This window comes from Pneumocystis murina (assembly GCF_000349005.2).
Source record: "Pneumocystis murina B123 chromosome Unknown supercont1.14, whole genome shotgun sequence".
Classification (NCBI taxonomy): Eukaryota; Fungi; Ascomycota; class Pneumocystomycetes; order Pneumocystales; family Pneumocystaceae; genus Pneumocystis; species Pneumocystis murina.
The window spans coordinates 13,555-33,469 of record NW_017802372.1 but is presented as its reverse complement, the minus strand read 5'-3'; the positions used below and the strand labels follow the sequence as shown (position 1 = coordinate 33,469).

The window sequence follows — 19,915 nt, the reverse complement described above, 5'->3', positions numbered from 1 at the left end:
CAAAAACGATATTTAATATATAATACGAAAAATATTTTAAAAATATAAATGATTAAAAAAAAAAACAGAGGTAAATTATGATAATAGAAGAAAATCATACATAAACCATTTTCTAGCTATATTTCTACCGACTAATATTCCGAAATTACAAAATTTAATAAAAAAAGACCCAGAATCCTATAGAGAAGATTTTTTCATACAATGGAGACATTATGAAGCAATGAGAGATATTTTCATAGAAAATACAAATGAAAAAAACGAGGATTTTTTAAATCTTATTATATTTATATCTCAAGTAAAAACCTTCCTAAAACTTTCTCTTTTAACTTTTTACAATAGATGTGCTCATGCTTTCCTAAAGAAACAGAGAAATTTCCAAACGATATGGCTACATTATTATTGAATTTTAAAAATAATCTACACAGCGAAACTAAGGAAAAGATCATTCAAGCTCTAGTTCTTTTAAGGAATAAAAATATAATATCTTCCGCTTATTTACTTAAAATTATTTTTCCTGTTTTATCTTCGTCTAACACTAAATCGCTTCATATGCGAATATTTGCAGTAATCTTATCAGAGATAAAAAATGCAAATCTTAAATCATGCAATAACAAAATAAATAAAATGGGGAAAACAATCTTATATGAAATAATTCAGAAAAATAAAGATGAATCGTTTTTTGGATTCTGGGCTGTCAAACTCTGCCAAAAATTATGGAATTTAAAATTATGGAACGATACGTTTACAGTAGAAATCATGAAAGAAGCTGTATTACACCCTAATACCAAAATAATGATAGCAGCAATCAATTTTTTTCTAAGTATCGATAATTCATCAGATGACAGTGATAATAGTGAAGAAAATAACCAAAAAAATATAAATAATCTTAATCACAAGTTATCTATAAATAAAAAAAATAAAAGAAAAATGAAAAAGATTTCAAAGACTAATATAAGAAAGGTTTATATTTATAAAAGTAAAAATCATTCATATCTGAAAAATCATAGAAACGCAATAAAAAAAAAAAATCTATATTAAAGAATTTTAGTGCTATTGAACTATTACAAGATCCTCAAGGATTTGCCGAAAAAATATTTTCCAAATATTTTTCAAAAAAAAATTCTCATCTTATTTTAAAACATAAATTACTATTATTACAACTATTAACTAATTTAATCAATGCACACAAACTTAATATCTTAGGAATATACACTCTTTTATTAAAATACCTCAATCCAAATCAAAAAAATGTTACACATTTTATTACATGTACTGCTCAAGCTTGTCATGAACTTATCCCTCCAGACGATATTGAACCTATAATTGAAAAAATAGCAGCAGAATTTGTTATTGATAGTGTTGGATCAGAAATAGTCGCTTTAGGGTAAATATCAATTTTATATTTGATATTATAAACACTAATTCATATTAAGACTAAACGGTATAAGAGCTATTTGTTCTAAACAACCTTTAGCAATAAAGAAGGAGCTTCTTCAAAGTCTTTCAAAATACAAGAAAAGCAAATATAAAGATGTAATGTTAGCTGCTAGAAGTTTGATAAAATTATATCGTGAAGTTGCACCAGAATTACTCGAAAAGAAAGATAGAGGAAAAACCACTAATATATCTCTAAATAAAAGAAAATCCTTAAAGTTTGGAGAAGGACAAGATATTCAGAAAAGTATTGAAAGACTAAAATTATTAGAAGAATGGATAAAAAAAAACAAATATAACGTAAATAACTATAATACAAATAGAGAAAATGACATAAAAGAACAAATGAATAAAAGAAATATAATTATAGATACAGAAGAACAAGCTAATACTGGTAATAATATTATTTTAAATGAAAAAATAATCATGATAAATTTGCAGAAACAAAACTATCAAAATATACAAATAATAATGAAGATATGTCTAAAAATAATTTCCAAAGGATAGCAATTAAAAAAAATACTAATAACCCTCATGATTTGGCTATTTCTACGGTTTTTTCTCCCTTAAAAATACAATTAGTAACTAATATAAAGATTTTTACTCTTGATTTTTCGGAACTTCAAGAACTTAAAGAGCAAAAAAATATATCAATCAATAAAAACCAAAGTCTATTGAAGTATTCTAATAATATTATATAAATCTTTTTCTAAATAATTATAGGAGAAAAATTACACATGAATATATAGATAATAATAATGATATAGAGAAGTATTATAAAAAAAGTAGAAATTATGAAAAAAATACAAACATTGAAAAGAATCATAAAAATAAAACAAAATTTATATCTAGAAAAATAGGGCAAACAAAAATAAATCACTCTACTACAAATAAAGAAAAATCCCGTAGAAAGAATTTTATGATGTTTATACATAAAAAATTAACTCAAAAAAACAAGCGAAAATTAATAAATAAACAAAAATCAAAAAAGCATGACACCAAAAAGAAATATATATATTAATTTTAAAAATTCAAACTAAATTTAACCATTTAAAAAAATATAAATTCTACAATTAAATAACAACGCATAAAATTTAAAAACATCGTACATCTAAAATTATTATTATTATTCCTAAAAAAACTTGTTTTGTTTTTTTCATAAAGATCTAGATGTATAATTTTTGAATAATTTCTAAAAAAAAACATTTCAAAACATACTTTTTTTTTAAAATTCTATTTGCCCTAGAAATTTAAATGACCTAAAAAACAATTTCTATTAAAAAATTCAAAAATTCAATGGATGAAGAAATCACCATCACAGAACTTGTTCATAAATTCAAACTAAATGGAAAATTTGATTCTTTAAGAAAGGAGATCTTAACAATATATAAAAATTCGGTAATTTTTCTCTATTAAATATATCACTCTTAATTAACTAGAATACTGGATTACAACTTAAATCTAAACTTGAAGAAATAATTAAAAAAGAAATAGACAATAATCACACATTATTTACTCAAGATCGTGGAAAGACTGTTATAATGATCAGCAATATAATTGATAAGTGAGTTATCTAAAATTTTATATGCTTAATTTATTTTTTTTATAGAAGTGAAGTTTACAATCATGCAAGAGAATTAATGAATGACACAATATTTATGAGCAAAGAATTTCGAACAAGAGTAAATATAATTATGCAGGAAATCAAAAATGATCTTGAAAAAATAACAGAAAAAGGAAATACTTAGTATTGAATAAATCAATCATTCACATAAAAAGGTAGACAATTAATCTAGAAAAATATAAACAAGACAGAAATAAAAAAATAGTGAGATATCGTAACTTATTAGAATAACTTAATAATTCAATATTCTAGTAATATGATCTATAATTTCAAACCTATTTTTTATTATAATATACTATCAATGAACTATTATTAGAAATCTATAAAGTAATTTTTATATATTAAATTCTTTCGTTTACATTACTGATAAAAGCAATATTAGTTTGAATCAAACATTATTTTATATTAAATACAAATTTAAACATTTCTTGAAATAGGAATTTATTTTATAGTCAGTAATTAAAATATTTTTTCTTAAAACTCTTAATGAACATTCTATATCATTTTAAAAGATTATGATGCTAACTTTTAACTTCGGTATATTGTCAAAAATGTTTTATTCAAAATAAATTTCAGCTAATTATTATAAAAAAATGGAATGTAAATATATACAGATACATAAACTTTGTTGAAAAAACCAAAATTTATTGAAATAGTACAAAATTATTTTTAAATATTAGTTTCTAGGAAATTCCTATATTTTCTAATAATCATATTCCTTTAACTTTTTTTAAATCATTATATTTTATACAAATATAGCAGATCTTTAAGATGGTCATAGACTATTAAAAATATTATGCATTTGTGTTAAATAATATAGTATAAATTGTATATAATAATTGAATCCATAATTCTTAAGAATTGAGAATTAATTATTAAAAAAAGGAATTCTAATTAATGATAAATATATCATACTCTATAGCATTAAAAATTTGAAATTTAAAGTTTCAAATATGAATATTTAGATTTATGGGATCAATAATAAAAAAAATTAACTAAAATCATCAATATATTGTCATATTATTTCAATACAATGTATTTAATCAAAAAAACATTTTAAATCAAAATATTTGATATAAAAGAAATATAAATATTTCAAATTGAAATTAATTTCCATTTTCAATATCTCAGATATTTCATATATTTTCTAATAAAAATTTATATATTGTTATATAATATAAACTTCAATAAATTCTTAAAAAGTATCATTATTTTGTATTTTCAATTAAATATTAATTCTTATAACAAATTTAACAATTATGTTTTTTTATATTTTATTTCCTCATAAATTGATACAAAAAGTTTTATCAATTAGAAAAGTATAACATGTAAGCTTGAAAATAAAAAAAAAACAAAGTAAAAACTACTAAATCTTCATTAAACACTATATTAATATTAAACAGCTTAAAAATTTTATACGTATATTCGAAGATAAAATTTACTAAAAAAAGTCAATATAAAAAGTTAAGTATTTTCTAACATTTGACTTATAATTTTATAAATTATATTACAAAAACAGATTCTAAGAAAAAAATATCACCTGTACTTTTCGAAATGCAATCATAATCAAATATACCTCTGAAAAAATCAATAATTTCAATATTCAAAAAAAAACAAAAACCAATTTTTTTAAAAACTTTATAACTAAACTTACTATAATTATATATTAAAAAAATAACATTTTGAATTATAAAAAATTATTAAAAGCATTACGTTCATAATTTACTATTAAAATATGAATACAATTATAAAAATTCCTTTTAGAAAAAATAAATTTCGAAAAAAATTAAAAATATAAAATAATTTTTGATATAAAAAAACATAAGCCATAATTTTATAAAAAAATAAATGCGGAATTCATTTCAAAAAAGATTATTTAGTAATTCTAAAAAAGCATACTTTCATATTAAAAGTTCAAATGAATTAAAAAATGTAACTAGTACATCTAGAGTACATAGCTATACCAATATTATATAGGAACATTTAGAATTGAACAAATCATTTATTCTACCTAACGGAGTTCGTATTGTCTCTAAGGCTATTCCTGGACATTTCTCTACTCTTGGAGTATATATTGATGCTGGTTCAAGATATGAATACGATTATATTAGAGGAGCAAGCCATTTTATTGATAGACTTTCATTTAAGGTTAAAAATTATCTTATTAAGTATTAAATCTCACCAAATAAGGCAACAAAAAACCGAAGCGCAGAAAATATGATAAATAGTCTTGAATCTTTAGGAGGAAATTTCATGTGTTCATCATCTAGAGAGTCATTGATGTACCAAACAGCAGTTTTTAATAATGATGTAGAAAATATGATCAAATTATTATCGGAAACCATTCTTGATCCGATTATTACAAAAGAGGATTTAGAAGAACAAAAACTTGCAATACAGTACGAAATTAATGAAATAACATCTAAGCCTGAATTAATACTTCCGGAAATGCTCCATATTACTGCTTATAAAAATAATACTTTAGGAAATCCCTTACTATGTCCAGAAGAAAGACTTCCTTTCATTTCTCTTTCAACTATTTCTAAATATCGAAGTCTATTTTATCGTCCAGAACGTATGGTTGTTGCATTTGTAGGAGTTGAACATAGTAAGGCTAGAGATTTAGCAGAAAAATATTTTGGAAATTTTAAAAATAATGAAATGTCTTTCAATCCTTTTACCCTACAAGATAAATCATTAAAATTGCCATTTCAAGAAAAACAATTTCCAGAAGGTACATCTATTTACACCATCTTTATCTTATAATAACCCAGAAAGAAATATTTTTGCCTGCACATTATACAGGGGGAATAATGAATATACCTTTGTCAAAACCAAATCAAGAATTTACTCATATCTATATTGCTTTTGAGGGCATACCTCTTTCAGACCCTGATATCTATGCATTAGCTACTCTTCAGATTCTTTTAGGAGGAGGAGGATCTTTTAGTGCAGGTGGCCCTGGTAAAGGAATGTATTCAAGACTTTTCTTAAACATATTAAATCAATATGGATGGATAGAAAGTTGCGCATCATTTAATCATAGTTACACTGATTCAGGAATTTTCGGAATATCTGCAAGTAAGATTTTATTTTTTCATTCTATTATTTTAATGATAAAGGTTGTAGACATGATTCTGTTCATGCACTGATTAATGTTATTTGTCAAGAATTGACATTTACTATGCAAAAAGGACGAAAGGGTATAAATAAAATTGAAGTAGAAAGAGCAAAAAATCAATTAAGGAGTTCACTTATGATGAATCTAGAAAGTAAAATGATTATCTTAGAAGATTTAGGAAGACAAGCTCAAACTATGAATGAAAAAAAGATAACTGCACAGGAAATGTGTGACAAAATATCGTCATTAACAGTAAATGATTTACAGAAAATTGCAGAAAAAGTTTTTACAGGCTTAGTAAAAAATAAAGGACAAGGAACAGGACAGCCTACAATTGTGACTCAAGGAAAAACTGAAAAAGTCAGTAATGCAAGTGATATTATAAAACGCTATGGATTAGGAAAATAAATACTAAATGTTTTCCCCTTGAATTTACAATATACATGTTTTTCATATTCTATTAGTTCTTTAAAGCATTTTTTACTAATTTAACTGTTTAAAACCCATTAATTTAAATATAATACTCGAAATTATATTCGATATATATGAAAATATCGTGTATTATTCATAATTTTGCGCTTAGATTATATATATTTTAAAATTTTTAAATGTCAAAACATATTACAGAAAAACATCTTTATATTTTTTTATAGCTTAATATAATTGATGTCTAAAAATTATAAACATCCATTTTTTCTCTATTTCAACTATATTTTGTAATTATTTAAAATATTAACATCATTTATAAAGAATAAGTTTTTAATAACAAAAAAAGTTTAAATTTCTATTATCTAATTTCAAATAAATTTAAACATAATATTTATCTATTAACAATAATGTGTCAAAAAATAGTTTAAAATTTCTAAATTATAAAAATCTATTAAAACCTTAAATTATTTTAAAAATTTAAATCCTAACATTATTTGACAATTTAACTAAATTGAAAAATTCTACAAAAAAGACCTTTATAAAGTTACTAAAATAAATGATATTAAGTTATTTATCATTCATTAAAATTTGATATTTTAAAAATAAATCTACGAAATGGAATTTAAAAATCTATAAAATATATTAAATAATATAAAAATATAAAATACATGATGGAAATTTATACATATTAAGAATATTACAAAATCTATTATGTAATGAAGATATTTGGCACTTTTCTAATAACTAAATGTAGCAAAAAATATACAAAATTAAAAAAAAATAATTATAATTTAAAGCAAATATTCAAATTTAATACCATAAAAAAAACATTTTTTTCCATATATTTAAAAAATACTCAAAGAGAAAACTTAGAAATAACTAATCAGACAATAAAATACCAGAATAAAGACAAAATAAAGAAAAGATTTAATGAACTTGGGATACAACATATTAGTTCATCTTTACATTCACAACTTTTTCCTCATGAAACAGAACAACCTGATAATGAATTAATCGAACTTTCTCGTAAGCATTTAACTGAACATAATTTATTAGGGAAAAATACAAAACCTACTGAAGATATTGAATTTGATCTTCCACCTTTACAAGGAAAAAATTTAGATGAACATTTCTATAGAATAGCAATGGAGATTTCAGAGCCTTATTTAAGTTACTCGAAAGAATTCGCTTCAATAACTTTACCAGCTAAACCAAATTCTTGGATAATAAGATCAGGTTGGACACAATATAACCTTGACGGAACTACAAAACCTGTAGAATATCCTAGTGAAAAATCTATGGTATTTGATGTGGAAGTACTATATAAAGACAATCCCTTTGCTGTTATTGCATGTGCAGCAGCAGAGAATGCTTGGTATGCATGGTTGTCTCCATGGCTTATTGAAGAAACAAAATCACCTAGACAACTTATTCCTATAGGAAATATTGGGAAACGAATAATTATTGGACATAATATTGGATATGATAGGACTCGAACAAAAGAAGAATACAGTATAAAAAAAAAAGAAAATGCATTCATAGATACCATGTCTTTACATATTGCAGTAAACGGAATGTGCTCCAGACAAAGATCTGTCTGGATGAAACATAAAAAATACAAAGAACTAAAAGAAAAATTTCAGAAAGAATCATTAACACCAACACTTATTGAGTTATTAGAGCAATTAGAAGAAAGTGATACACAAGAATTATGGATGTCTAAAAGTTCAGATAATAGCCTTCAAGAAGTAGCAAAACTTCATTGCAATATTAAACCAAATAAACATATTAGAAATTTATTCGAAAAACTTGATAAAAAAAGTGTTCGAAATCAACTCAATATGTTGATGAATTATTGTGCTAACGATGTGGACATTACTCATAAAGTTTATAAAAACGTTTTTCCATCATTTTTAGAAGTTTGCCCTCATCCTGCAAGTTTTGGAGCGCTTCTAAAAATATCTTCGTCATTTCTTCCAGTCAATAAATCCTGGAAATCATATACAGCTAAATCTGAGGAAATATTCCAGAATTTTTCTAAATCTATTCATGAAAGACTTGTAAAACTAATAAATAATTCACTAAATCAAAAAAACAAGGATACAATAAAAAACGATCCATGGTTAAAACAATTAGATTGGTCTATTAAACCTATACGAATGGTAATAGATAAAAAAACAGGCGAAAAAAGACCGGCAAAAAAACAAAAAAAGCCAGGATTTCCAAACTGGTATAAAAATCTATTTCCATCAAATGACAAAGCAATAAATATTACAGTCCGATCCAGAATTGCACCATTGCTATTACGACTAAATTGGGAAGGACATCCGTTATTTTGGTCTAACAATTATGGATGGACTTTTCGAGTTGAAGATAAAGAGACTATAAAAAATTTTGTCTCGAAAAACTTTGTTTTATGTGATATGAAAAAAGAATCAATTGATATTTTAAGAGATGATGTAGATGCTGTTTATTTCAAAATCCCAAACAAGAATGGCCCGTTTTCTCGCTGTGGCTCCCCTTTATCTAAAAGCTATATAAAGGCTTTTGAAGATGGCTTATTAAGTTCAGAAATTTCGTATGCTAGAGAAGCTTTGGATATGAATGCAGCATGTTCTTATTGGATTAGTTCTCGAGAAAGAATTATGTCCCAAATAGTAGTCTGGGATAATGAAATAGATATTGGACTTAATAGTCAAAACGGTTTAGGAATAATTCTTCCTCAAATAATTCCTATGGGAACTATTACTAGACGTGCAGTAGAAAATACTTGGTTAACAGCTAGCAATATAAAAGAAAACAGGGTTGGTTCTGAGTTAAAAGCGATGATAAGAGCTCCATATGGATTCAAATTTGTTGGTGCAGATGTCGAGTAAGCCCTATTCTTTATTATCCATATATTTACATCCCTAGTTCAGAAGAATTATGGATTGCTAGTCTTTTTGGTGATTCTCAATTCAGAATGCATGGAGCTACAGCAATTGGATGGATGACTCTGGAAGGAACGAAATCAGCAGAAACAGATATGCATTCCATTACAGCAAAAATACTCGGAATATCACGAGATGATGCTAAAGTATTTTCTATTAGAAATATTATATCATAACATTAATTTTTCAAGGTTTTCAATTATAGTCGAATATACGGTGCAGGCATTCGTTTTGCAATTCAATTATTGCAAAGATTTAATCCGAAATTAAGCGAAAAGCAAGCTAAAGAAATAGCAGAAAAGCTCTACAATTCTACAAAAGGAAAAAAATCGAAAATCAAATATATTTTTTCTAAAGAAAACGAAAAAAAAAAATCATCTACTTTAAAACAATATGTTCGGAAACAGTTTTGGCATGGGGGTACAGAAAGCTATGTTTTCAATATGTTAGAAGAAATTGCAAATCAAGAAGTTCCTCAAACACCGGTATTAGGTTGTTCTATAACAAAAGCATTATTACTTAAAAATATTACTCCAGGAAGATTTATGACGTCAAGAATAAATTGGGCAATTCAATCTTCTGGAGTAGATTACCTTCATTTATTAATCATTTCGATGGAATATTTAATAGAAAGATATAAAATTAATGCAAGACTGGTTTTAACAGTACATGATGAAATTCGTTATTTAGTGCATGAAGAAGATAAATATATTTTAGCTCTTGCTTTACAAATTAGTAATCTTTGGACAAGAGCCATATTTAGTCAAAAACTTGGAATTAATGATGTTCCACAGGTATTCTATTTATTAACTTAAAATACTATATTAATAAAATAAGTCATGTGCATTTTTTTCTAGTATAGATATAGATCATGTATTAAGAAAAGAAACAAATATGGATTGTATAACACCTTCAAATCCTGAAAAAATCCCGCATGGCGAATCATTGAACATTTATCAACTTCTAAAGAAATTATCTATTCTTCAAAAACATTTTCTAAAAAGGGGAACTCCTTCTTCAACTATTTCATCTTGGAACTATATAGAAAAGAAAACATTATCTAGCATTAATCAAAAAAACATATTATGGCTTAAAGCTCAGGCCATTAAAGATTCGAAGGAATTTGAAAAATTAGCACCCAATTAAAAACAGTCTATAAACTAATAATCAAAAATAAAAAGATTTCATTCTATGAACCAAATAATTAGTAAATTATAATATAAGAATACACAAATTACATATCATTTCTAAAATCCATATATATATTTAAATTTTATAATTTTTTATTAATAAAAACATATCCACTATTTAGAAATATGCTGCCCATCCTAAATTCATAAGACTAATATACCCAAAATATATACTCTAACCACAAAACAGCAATGCAAGATTATTCGGATTTGTAGCTTCATGTATTAACTCATTCACTGCAGCTTCAACACTCAATGTCTTCGATAGTTTCTGAGATACTATTAATAATGCTCTTTCTGCTTCAGCTCCATCAATGCTATTCTCTTTTACATTATTAAAATCATTATCAATATTATTAACCAATGTTTCATTTTCTTGTATTTTTCTAATTCTTAAAGGAGATATTGTCCTATGATATGTAAATATCCTATATTTTATAAATATAACTTCAAATACCAACTATACAATGGATCATATTTTAAAGTTTCCAATATACTAATAATATTAAATGCTTCTTCACGAAGCACGTTTAACGTAAATTCACAACATCTTCGAAAAACACCTTCTGTTCGTATAATACCCATACCATCTACAATATCTCTTGTTAAACGAAATGGCACAGTTTCTGGAATTGGCAAAAGTTTGCCCTAATTAATCACTTAAATCCAATATATTAAAATATAACAATTACAATACCTGATCAAAAGCAACACCTAAATCTATATGAACTACTTCTCCACTTGTCTTATCTATTAATATATTATGTCCATGTCTGTCACCAAGACCTAATACATAACCAAGCATCGAAATAACAGCGGTACTTCTTGTATAATTTAATTGCTTTTGAAACCAATCTTTAGGATCTGAAAAATGATCCATAAAAAAATGCCTCATAACAGGTTTAAAATGAGAAACAACTCTATTATATGTCTGAAATCTAATTTCCTTACTTTTTTTCGAAACACAATCTATTGCCTTCCTACATTGGTCAGGAGTCCAATCTTTTGGATTATATTTTTCATGAGCAGGATGTAAATAATCCTGAATAGGAAACGTATATAAAACCCATTCAAGAATGCCAGCATTTTTTGTAAGAGGAAGAACTTTATATGTACGTATACCCAAATTCCTCTGCCTAGTTAGACGATTCTTCTGAAGAAAAGCATGAACTTGTAGAAAAACTTGTTCCATAATAGCATCCTGACGAAGATCATCATTGCCTCCCTTAACCTAAAACTAATGTTAGCAGGAAAAAACTAAATTCTACCAAAAATTACCAATTGTTTATAAAATTTCCCATCAGAACTCACACATTCTATAACTTTTGGTAAACTAATACCTGAAGCAAGCATAAAATAAGGAGAATAATGTGAAATAACAGGAACATCATTATAGTTACAGTCACTACGAATTGATATATCCATTGTTGGAGGAGGAAGCCTGTATTTTGGAATATCTTCCAAAAATACATTAAACTTAGGATATACAGAAAAAGAAATTTTACTTGTTCCATATTCCTTTTTTTTCATTTTATAAATAGCAAAATCAGCATACGCGGAACAAAGATTCATAAACTGTCTAAGCATATCTCCTAAAGCATTAGGCAATGAAAGCTCAGATAAAACAGCATCAACAGCCTTTTTCCTTAGCAATCCTAATTTATCATCTTTATTAACTGTATGTCTTAACGAAACTAAATAAAACAAACTATGATAAGGATGATCAACGCATATATGTTTTATTAACTCATGTAAAATAAATTGAAAATAGCTCTTATTTTCAGAAAGCCTAGATGCAAGCTGAGTAAATAATCGCAAAAATTTGTGAGTGGCTATATTATAAATCAATTTACGCACTGTTTGATTAACAGCATCATTTTCAACGTTCGATAACCATAAACTCATACATCTAGAAATATTATGATCATAATTGTCGCAAGAAATTAAACTTCTTAAATAATTTTTAATACTCTTCCGTAAATAAATTTCCTTATTTTCGATCAAACGATTAAATTCTATATCATCAATATCAAAAAGCGCCTTTGCTTTATCTCGATGAAGAAGCAAAGCCTTTTTATCATAAAAAGAAGCATTAGAAATCATCTGATCTAATACTGCAAGTTCTTCAGATTTTTGTTTCCTCAATTTTTGAATTCTCTCAAAATCATCATGATTATTAAGTGATTCAAGCTGCTTATCACAGAAAAAACCAAACTCGTGAAATACATATCCAGCCTCATTCCCATACTTTTTATCACCTAACAACCTAACTGCATGTTTCAAATATTTTTCCATAATAAAATCCGATCTTTCTAATCTTAAAACTGATGTCCATGAAGCCTAGAATTTATCAATATAATAAAAAATTAATAACTCTTTATTACTAGCTGCGCAAGCAACTCTGGAGAAATTTCATGTTTTCTAGAAAGATCAATATCCTTATCACTAACTATTTCACGTAATAGTTTAACAGAATTAATTCTATCCCCTTGATCCCATAATACCCTTGATATTTCAATTACAACAGGAGAAAGAAGCTCAGAATTTACTTTTAAATCAAGTTTTAAAAGCTTTTCTGCATATGTAATTGCTGAAAACGCAATTTGTAAATTATCATTAATACGAGCCACGTGAGACAATTCTACAAGAGTTTTTATTAAACAATTTCGAATTAATGATTTATCAACAGAATACTTTATAAACGATGAATTCTTCAAAATAGAACTCAATAATACTTGTCTTAAAGATAAAATAGGTTCAATACTAACAAATCTCATAAAATTAGAAATAAAGAATATTAAACAAAAATTCTTACTTTATGCTGGGATTAGAGATAGATAACCGAGATTCCCAACGAAACCAAACATCAGCAAAAGATGAACACAAAAAAATCTCTTCAATTTCTGTAAGCATTATCAAACCAGTTATTCTTTTGTCAGATAAAACCGGATATTTCTCAAAATCTACCATCATAGAATACCCAATATCCAGAATATTAAAAAAAACATTTTGTTCCGCATCCTTATTGACTAACTGCAAAATATTATATATAACATGATCTAAGTTAGAACTTAATGGCGAACATGGAAGATCCCATTGTTCAAGTCTCCATGAGGAAGAATATTGATCCTTTAGAAAACCAACGGTTACATTATTTCTAAAATAAAAAAAGTTCATCCTCGAAAATGATCTAAAACCCAACATATCAAAAGCTTCCATTACTCCAAATACATGTTCATTCTTAGTCATTGAAGATGACATCCTATAATCATTTTCCAATGCAGCACCATGTAAAAAAAGACTCTTCCACCCATTTCCTTCAAATTTATGTCTAGAAAGTATGTTCTCTAAAGATACTGCATATGGTATCCCATAAAATGAATCAGGATCATTTATTTTTTTATATACAACAGTAAGAAGTTTAAGCATTTCATCATCAATAATAGAATCATTTGCTGTCCAATGGATATATATAAACAATAATGATGTTTCCCAAAACTGACACGAAGCGGCAGCAAGAGCAGCATTAAAATAATTTATTTCAAGTCGAAAATTCAAATCAAATCCAGAATAATGTATCTCGGATGGCTGAGACCGAAGATAAAGTATCATTTCTATCATTAAGCATATATGAGGACGATAAAAAGCATCTTCATATTGAGAAAAAACAAAATTCACAATTTCATTCAAAACTGCTATAATTTTAATACTTTCTCCAATATCTTTGTTGAGAAGCAAATAATCCACTGAAAAAATAAAGATTTTTTCTGAAAAACCTGTAACATGTTCAACAAGATCACCCAAACATCCAAATACAAAATCATTATTAAAATTATAAAGAATCGTCAAAAGTAAAAACTTAAGCCAATCGGAAAACAATATAGTCTTATCTTTCCAATAATATTCATTGAATTCTACAGAAAAATGCTCCAATGATTGATTTTTCTCAGATACAAACAGATTAGATATATATATAGTAGCAATATCTCTATACTCATAACCCACAAATTCATCAAACACTTCTGAAGATATCCTTTCAAAAATATTCCTTAACGTCTTTTCTACAATTATCAAAATAGTATGATCACCTTTATTCAAAAGAGAAAACACAGTCGATAAAATATCAAATCTAGGATCTTTAAATGTCCTTACTTTAAAACTAGACAGCTTCTTTCTGTTCATAAGTTCGAAGTAAATTGCTTTATTTATGATTTTATTTCTCACATACCATTGTCCTAAAACTCGTGCACCATAATGTAAAAGAGATAAAGATATTTTTGACATATCACAAATAGAAAATAATATTTTTTTAATCAATATAAATTTGTCACTTTCAGATAATAAAACTGTTGAATCTTTTTGAAAAACTTCCAATAAAATTAAAGCAGAATTTTTATCAAAAAATTCTATATTGTTTAACAGCGACTCAGAAAGAGTCATAATATGTCGTGGTTTAGCTGATGAAAACTCTTCAGAACAAATCATAACTTTGTAATAGGACTTCAAAAAGGAAGAAATAGAAGATAATTCCTGTATTTTAGCAATTAAATCACAATATTCAATAATCCATGCAAAAAGCCTATTTATTATTATACTATTGAAACAATTTGACTTAATATTAACAACCCCATATCTGATAAGGCTCATAATAACATTTAAAAAAACAGTAGACCGAATTGTAGAAAAATCATGACAACGATATCCACACATTAAAAGATATCGAAGCATCCCCGAAACATCTATAAAACATTCAGGAAAACATAAATATTCCAACAACCCTTGAAGTAGAACTTTTAAAATATAACCACGAATCAAGCTCCTATCTAATAAACACATAAAGACTCTAAACTTTCGTAAATGTAAACATTTCTCACTTAAAGAAGTTCCTAATTGACAATGTAGCATTAAATATCGAAAAATATAAGCTATTATATAAACATCATTTAGTTTATACATTGGCATGTCGCTATATTTGCAAAGATCCCATATACTTTTTAAAATACACCCAACCTTGTAAAATGGACGAGATGGCTCAGGAAAAAAACTATCAGAAATTCCAAAATCACTTATTTCATCAAAATTAATTGCCTCATTTTTCAAATCAAACTGACAAAAAATTTTCGATATAAACATTTCATCTTTCATGGATCCAAATAATACACTAAGTATCATAGGAAATTTAGATCTTAAAAGATACGTAAACTCCTCATCATCCAAATAATTCTTACAAAAAGAATCAAATATTAATGCTGAATCCATATTCTTTTCATTATAAGATAACAAAACATATCCAACTATTTTATGAAAAGCATCTCGAATCTCTTTTTTTAAAGATACTTGAATTAAATTAGATATATCAATTAAATACTCATTTTTTCCAAATAAAATAAGCTGAGGAATTATTTCATCAAAATTCGAAGAATAAAAATTAATGTTAGACGAAAAATTTAATACTTTAAAAGGAAAATTATCCAATTTTCCTTCAAAATTCAGCCATGACCAAATAACTTGAGAACGATAAGCATTAAAAAGAGATAACTCGGATTTCAAAGATAATATTTTACATGACCATTGTAAACATTTTAAAACAAAGAGAGAAATGGAATCTAGTTTACCTAATTCTATTAAATTATAAAAAGCAGCTTTTCTCACATATTCAGAAACAACTAAAATATTACTTAAAATAAGGGCCCGTAAAGCAATCTTTTCAAATTTTTCCTCGTTTATTTCTAATTGACTAATAATATCAAAGTAAACTCTTGAATGTTCTATAGGATCATATTCCTGAAAAACAAATTTAATCATCATAACTGCTGAATACAAGATTCCTAAATCATGATCCTTTAATAATTGCAAAAATATTTCATTAGGTGCTATATTTAATGATTTTAAACTTAAACCGTGATCTTTACTAATATTATAAATAGAATTTAACAACTTCAACACCCGAATTCGCGCATAAAAAGATGCTAAGCAATTTTCTAAAGTAATTTTCAATATCCATTCAAGAATTTTCCCAAAAACTTTTCTTAATGGAGAGTTATTTTCACTAGTTAACCACTTTTTAACTATAACCATAAGCAAATCAGCTGAAACCATTAAAACAACATCAGATCTTTCAAATTCATATTGTGTTAAATAGGTTTTTGCAAAATTTTCTAAAATCTCAGATATATCGTCTTCAGTCATCTTATCAATTGAAGATAAAAGATAACTTATTAAAAAGAACCCGAGTTGAATAAGATTATCACCAATTTGATTCTTGAAAAGAATAAATAAAACAGATTTTTGTAAATGAAAGCCTGACATATTAAAGATATCTAATGATTCGCTACCCAATAAAACAAACTCTAAGTATAATAAAACAGAAGCTTTCATACTATTAACAGAATACTTCGCATCAATGTAGTTTCTTAGAAATGGAATATATTTTTCTATATTTTCTTGATAAACTATTAATGGTCTATCATCATCATCATCCATTATTACACGACTAGAATCTTGCAGTTGGAAAAAACTACTACGCTGTTTTAATATTTGCAATAAAGCATAAATTTCTTGACGAAATAAATTCAAAGACGTCTTGTTGAGATAAGAGTTCTCTTTTGTAAAAGAAACCTCAAAGCTTAAACGAAAAATTCCATTCAAACAGTAAAGTACAGTATCAATTTGATCACGCGAACAACTCTCAGAAGCCAAAAACTTTATTATTTCTTTTACCAAATTCAATGAAATTTCAATAAATTCATCCATATTTTTATTGATACTGAGTATAAAATATGTAAATAAAATAACAATAAATGAAAATTCAACAAATAATCGAAAAACATCTACATTAATATGAGTAGACTCTTTAAGCAATTCAGTCCATCGACTATGAACAGTTTTAACTGTATTCTGAATAGGTAAAATAATAAACATAACCCTTTCCAAAACAATAAACTTACTTTCCAAAACAATTTTATTTCTTAAAACCTCAAATTCATCATATAAATCTTCTTCATCAGAAATATTTAATTCTTGTATAAGAAAATATAGTAAAACATTCTTAAAAAAATTTTGTCTCAAAGAAAACAATCCAATACTACCGAATTGACAATTCTGCCTATTCTTAATGACAAATCCAGAATTCAAACAACAACTAATAAGAAATTCAACATGTACGGAAAAGTTAGAAAAATAACATATATTTGATCCTTTTAGAAAATCCATAGAATTCCAGCGTGATAAAAACCATTGTAATAAACACAAAGATCCATTAATTCCAACTAAACAATTGTTCTGTTCTAAACGAAAAAGAAGAAGAAGAAGAAAACGATAGCTATCACCAGAAATAATCGCAGGGCCATTTATCTCAATAGAATCAAAGACATGTCGAAAAACAGATAACATCATTGCAGTATCTACCAAATCAAGCTCCAAAAAAAGAGAAAGCACATGACATGCTGATCTGCATGTAATTGGAACAGCAGACTTCCGTAAGCATAACTGTAAAATATCCGTATTTACTAAAACATCTGAGATCAAGCAGTTTGCATGATGATAAGTTTTTTTCCAAGATACAAAGCTACCAATACCCAAAAGTGCCCACGTCTGCACAATAGCGTCATTATCCGAGAGTAAATTTATAAAATGACGTAAAATAATAGAAAAATCATCACAAAAACAAACCTCAGCTCTTTCAAAAAAAAAAACCATTATTTGAAGCCAAAATATTTTGGTAGAATTAGATGATCTGGATACATTATACCCAAATTTCTCAAAAAAAGATAAAACTTGATGTACTTTTAAAGATTCATCATTATCATTTTTACATATATATTTTAAAAAATTGGATCCCTTAGACTCAAATATCTGAATTATAGAAGCAGCTATTTGAAGAATAAAAAAATATTGTTCAGATTTCTTTGAAGTCAAAGATAAATCTAAACAACGTAATGAAGAACTAAAGCAAAAAAAAGACCCAACATTTCCCTTTAAAATAGGAGAATGAAGAGTAATATCATTTATACTCAACATTTCTTTATCTTGCAAAGTAATGTAATCAGCTTGAATACAATGAAATAAATTAATTAAATCTGTCTCTAAAACATTTCGACATAATTCATTAAATCCTCTATACCAATGGGGATATGCCAATAAAAGTCCTATAATCAACTGATTCTTTAAAAGAAAAGACTTTGTATTCCAAAGTTTTACACAAAGCTTTATCATAGTATGAGCAACTTGAAACAAAAACTCAAAATTATTTATCATTATTTTTTGAATGACTGAATTAAGAGCAGTAAAGGCAAACAAGTGAGCATTAGTTTCTGAACTATAAAAAGATAAAAAATTTAATAAAAAATTCACAAGATTAAACAAACAATCACTTATTGGAGCAGAAGACCAACTAACAAGAACTTGTAAACAATACATTAACTCAATACTCTCATGTTTTATACGCTGTACATGTTTTAAAGGTTGCCTGTATTCTTCCAATAACTCAATATCACTAGACAAAACGTTCTTGTCAGAAAATGAAAAACTACCTTCAAGATTAATAATAAATGAGGAACAAAATAGAATTAATTTCTCCCATTCGTTGACACTAAGATGTTCTACATGTGGAGGATAAGAAAGAATTAATTTTAGACATTTAATATAGTCGATACTTAATGCTTGATATAAAGTTTCTTCAGAAATAGACAATGTATCGATAATATGATTTAATACAAGAGAAAAAGTTTTTACTTTCAAAAATTTGTTTCCCAACTCAATAACAGATCGCAAAACCACACCGTATTCTTGAAGACGAGCAAATGTCATAGAATTATTTAATTTCCCTCTCTGAATGCTACTATATTTTTCGAAAGCCACTGCCTTAATTAAGCATTCCAATAATCTTTGGTAACATTTTTCTCCAACAAATTGCATTTTTCTAGAATTGTTTAATATAAATTTTAAATTACGCAGACCATCAATCCTTATTTTAGGTTTCTCAGAAAGTAACTGTTCACAAATATTAAATAATGATGCTTCAGTCATTAGTATCAAAAATCAATAACAAAATCCAAAAGTATTAAAGTTTAAAAATGATTCAAAATTTAATATCTTTTCTAAATAACCAATAGTATAATCACATTTGTATCAAAAAAAGCATTTTAACATTTTATAAAATTTAAAAAAAAAATACCTAAAAATACGA

At 25.9% G+C, this 19,915-nt stretch overlaps 7 protein-coding genes across 7 annotated transcripts; 4 read left to right on the top strand and 3 right to left on the bottom strand.

The window, feature by feature from the left end:
* Positions 1-48: 48 nt before the first annotated feature.
* On the top strand, positions 49-2,495 carry PNEG_02849 (hypothetical protein; the record flags this gene model as incomplete). Its single annotated transcript, XM_007876696.1, has 8 exons — positions 49-70; positions 117-295; positions 340-960; positions 1,008-1,384; positions 1,434-1,828; positions 1,876-1,988; positions 2,031-2,113; positions 2,158-2,495. The coding sequence occupies 8 exons, from the start codon at positions 49-51 to the stop codon at positions 2,453-2,455; spliced, it is 2,088 nt and encodes a 695-aa protein (XP_007874887.1). The 3' UTR covers positions 2,456-2,495.
* Positions 2,496-2,730: 235 nt separating this feature from the next.
* Positions 2,731-3,255, top strand: PNEG_02848 (hypothetical protein; the record flags this gene model as incomplete). Its single annotated transcript, XM_007876695.1, has 3 exons — positions 2,731-2,832; positions 2,874-2,998; positions 3,044-3,255. The coding sequence occupies 3 exons, from the start codon at positions 2,731-2,733 to the stop codon at positions 3,180-3,182; spliced, it is 366 nt and encodes a 121-aa protein (XP_007874886.1). The 3' UTR covers positions 3,183-3,255.
* Positions 3,256-3,290: 35 nt separating this feature from the next.
* Positions 3,291-3,837, bottom strand: PNEG_04331 (hypothetical protein; the record flags this gene model as incomplete). The annotated part of the gene is made up of 4 exons (XM_019757843.1): positions 3,291-3,333; positions 3,472-3,553; positions 3,592-3,634; positions 3,784-3,837. The coding sequence occupies 4 exons, from the start codon at positions 3,835-3,837 to the stop codon at positions 3,291-3,293; spliced, it is 222 nt and encodes a 73-aa protein (XP_019613335.1).
* A 503-nt stretch (positions 3,838-4,340) lies between these two features.
* Positions 4,341-4,777, bottom strand: PNEG_04330 (hypothetical protein; the record flags this gene model as incomplete). The annotated part of the gene is given in 9 exon segments (XM_019757842.1): positions 4,341-4,391; positions 4,423-4,461; positions 4,478-4,499; positions 4,539-4,544; positions 4,570-4,580; positions 4,599-4,634; positions 4,680-4,694; positions 4,704-4,711; positions 4,738-4,777. Coding segments are annotated over 9 exon segments (228 nt in total).
* Positions 4,778-4,872: 95 nt separating this feature from the next.
* Positions 4,873-6,683, top strand: PNEG_02847 (hypothetical protein). The gene is made up of 4 exons (XM_007876694.1): positions 4,873-5,206; positions 5,249-5,792; positions 5,837-6,139; positions 6,181-6,683. Exons 2-4 carry the CDS (start codon positions 5,276-5,278, stop codon positions 6,585-6,587), a joined length of 1,227 nt encoding a protein of 408 aa, XP_007874885.1. The 5' UTR covers positions 4,873-5,206; positions 5,249-5,275; the 3' UTR covers positions 6,588-6,683.
* A 641-nt stretch (positions 6,684-7,324) lies between these two features.
* Positions 7,325-10,684, top strand: PNEG_02846 (hypothetical protein; the record flags this gene model as incomplete). The annotated part of the gene is made up of 4 exons (XM_007876693.1): positions 7,325-9,480; positions 9,522-9,684; positions 9,730-10,332; positions 10,376-10,684. The coding sequence occupies 4 exons, from the start codon at positions 7,325-7,327 to the stop codon at positions 10,682-10,684; spliced, it is 3,231 nt and encodes a 1,076-aa protein (XP_007874884.1).
* PNEG_02845 (hypothetical protein) lies at positions 10,327-19,866 on the bottom strand. The gene is made up of 8 exons (XM_007876692.1): positions 13,544-19,866; positions 13,113-13,500; positions 12,007-13,068; positions 11,426-11,959; positions 11,186-11,376; positions 10,909-11,138; positions 10,777-10,866; positions 10,327-10,727 (listed from the first exon to the last, which is right to left on the bottom strand). The coding sequence occupies exons 1-7, from the start codon at positions 19,753-19,755 to the stop codon at positions 10,847-10,849; spliced, it is 8,637 nt and encodes a 2,878-aa protein (XP_007874883.1). The 5' UTR covers positions 19,756-19,866; the 3' UTR covers positions 10,327-10,727; positions 10,777-10,846.
* Between the last annotated feature and the right edge of the window lie 49 nt (positions 19,867-19,915).

Coding starts and splice junctions, on each gene's coding strand:
- PNEG_02847 (XM_007876694.1), top strand. CDS start 5,276: ATGATAAATAGTCTTGAATCTTTAGGAGGAAATTTCATGTGTTCATCA. Junction 5,793..5,836: donor AGAAAAACAATTTCCAGAAG/GTACATCTATTT, acceptor TAACCCAGAAAG/AAATATTTTTGCCTGCACAT. Junction 6,140..6,180: donor AATTTTCGGAATATCTGCAA/GTAAGATTTTAT, acceptor TTAATGATAAAG/GTTGTAGACATGATTCTGTT.
- PNEG_02845 (XM_007876692.1), bottom strand. CDS start 19,755: ATGACTGAAGCATCATTATTTAATATTTGTGAACAGTTACTTTCTGAG. Junction 11,377..11,425: donor TAGGTGTTGCTTTTGATCAG/GTATTGTAATTG, acceptor GTGATTAATTAG/GGCAAACTTTTGCCAATTCC. Junction 11,139..11,185: donor TATGATCCATTGTATAGTTG/GTATTTGAAGTT, acceptor TACATATCATAG/GACAATATCTCCTTTAAGAA.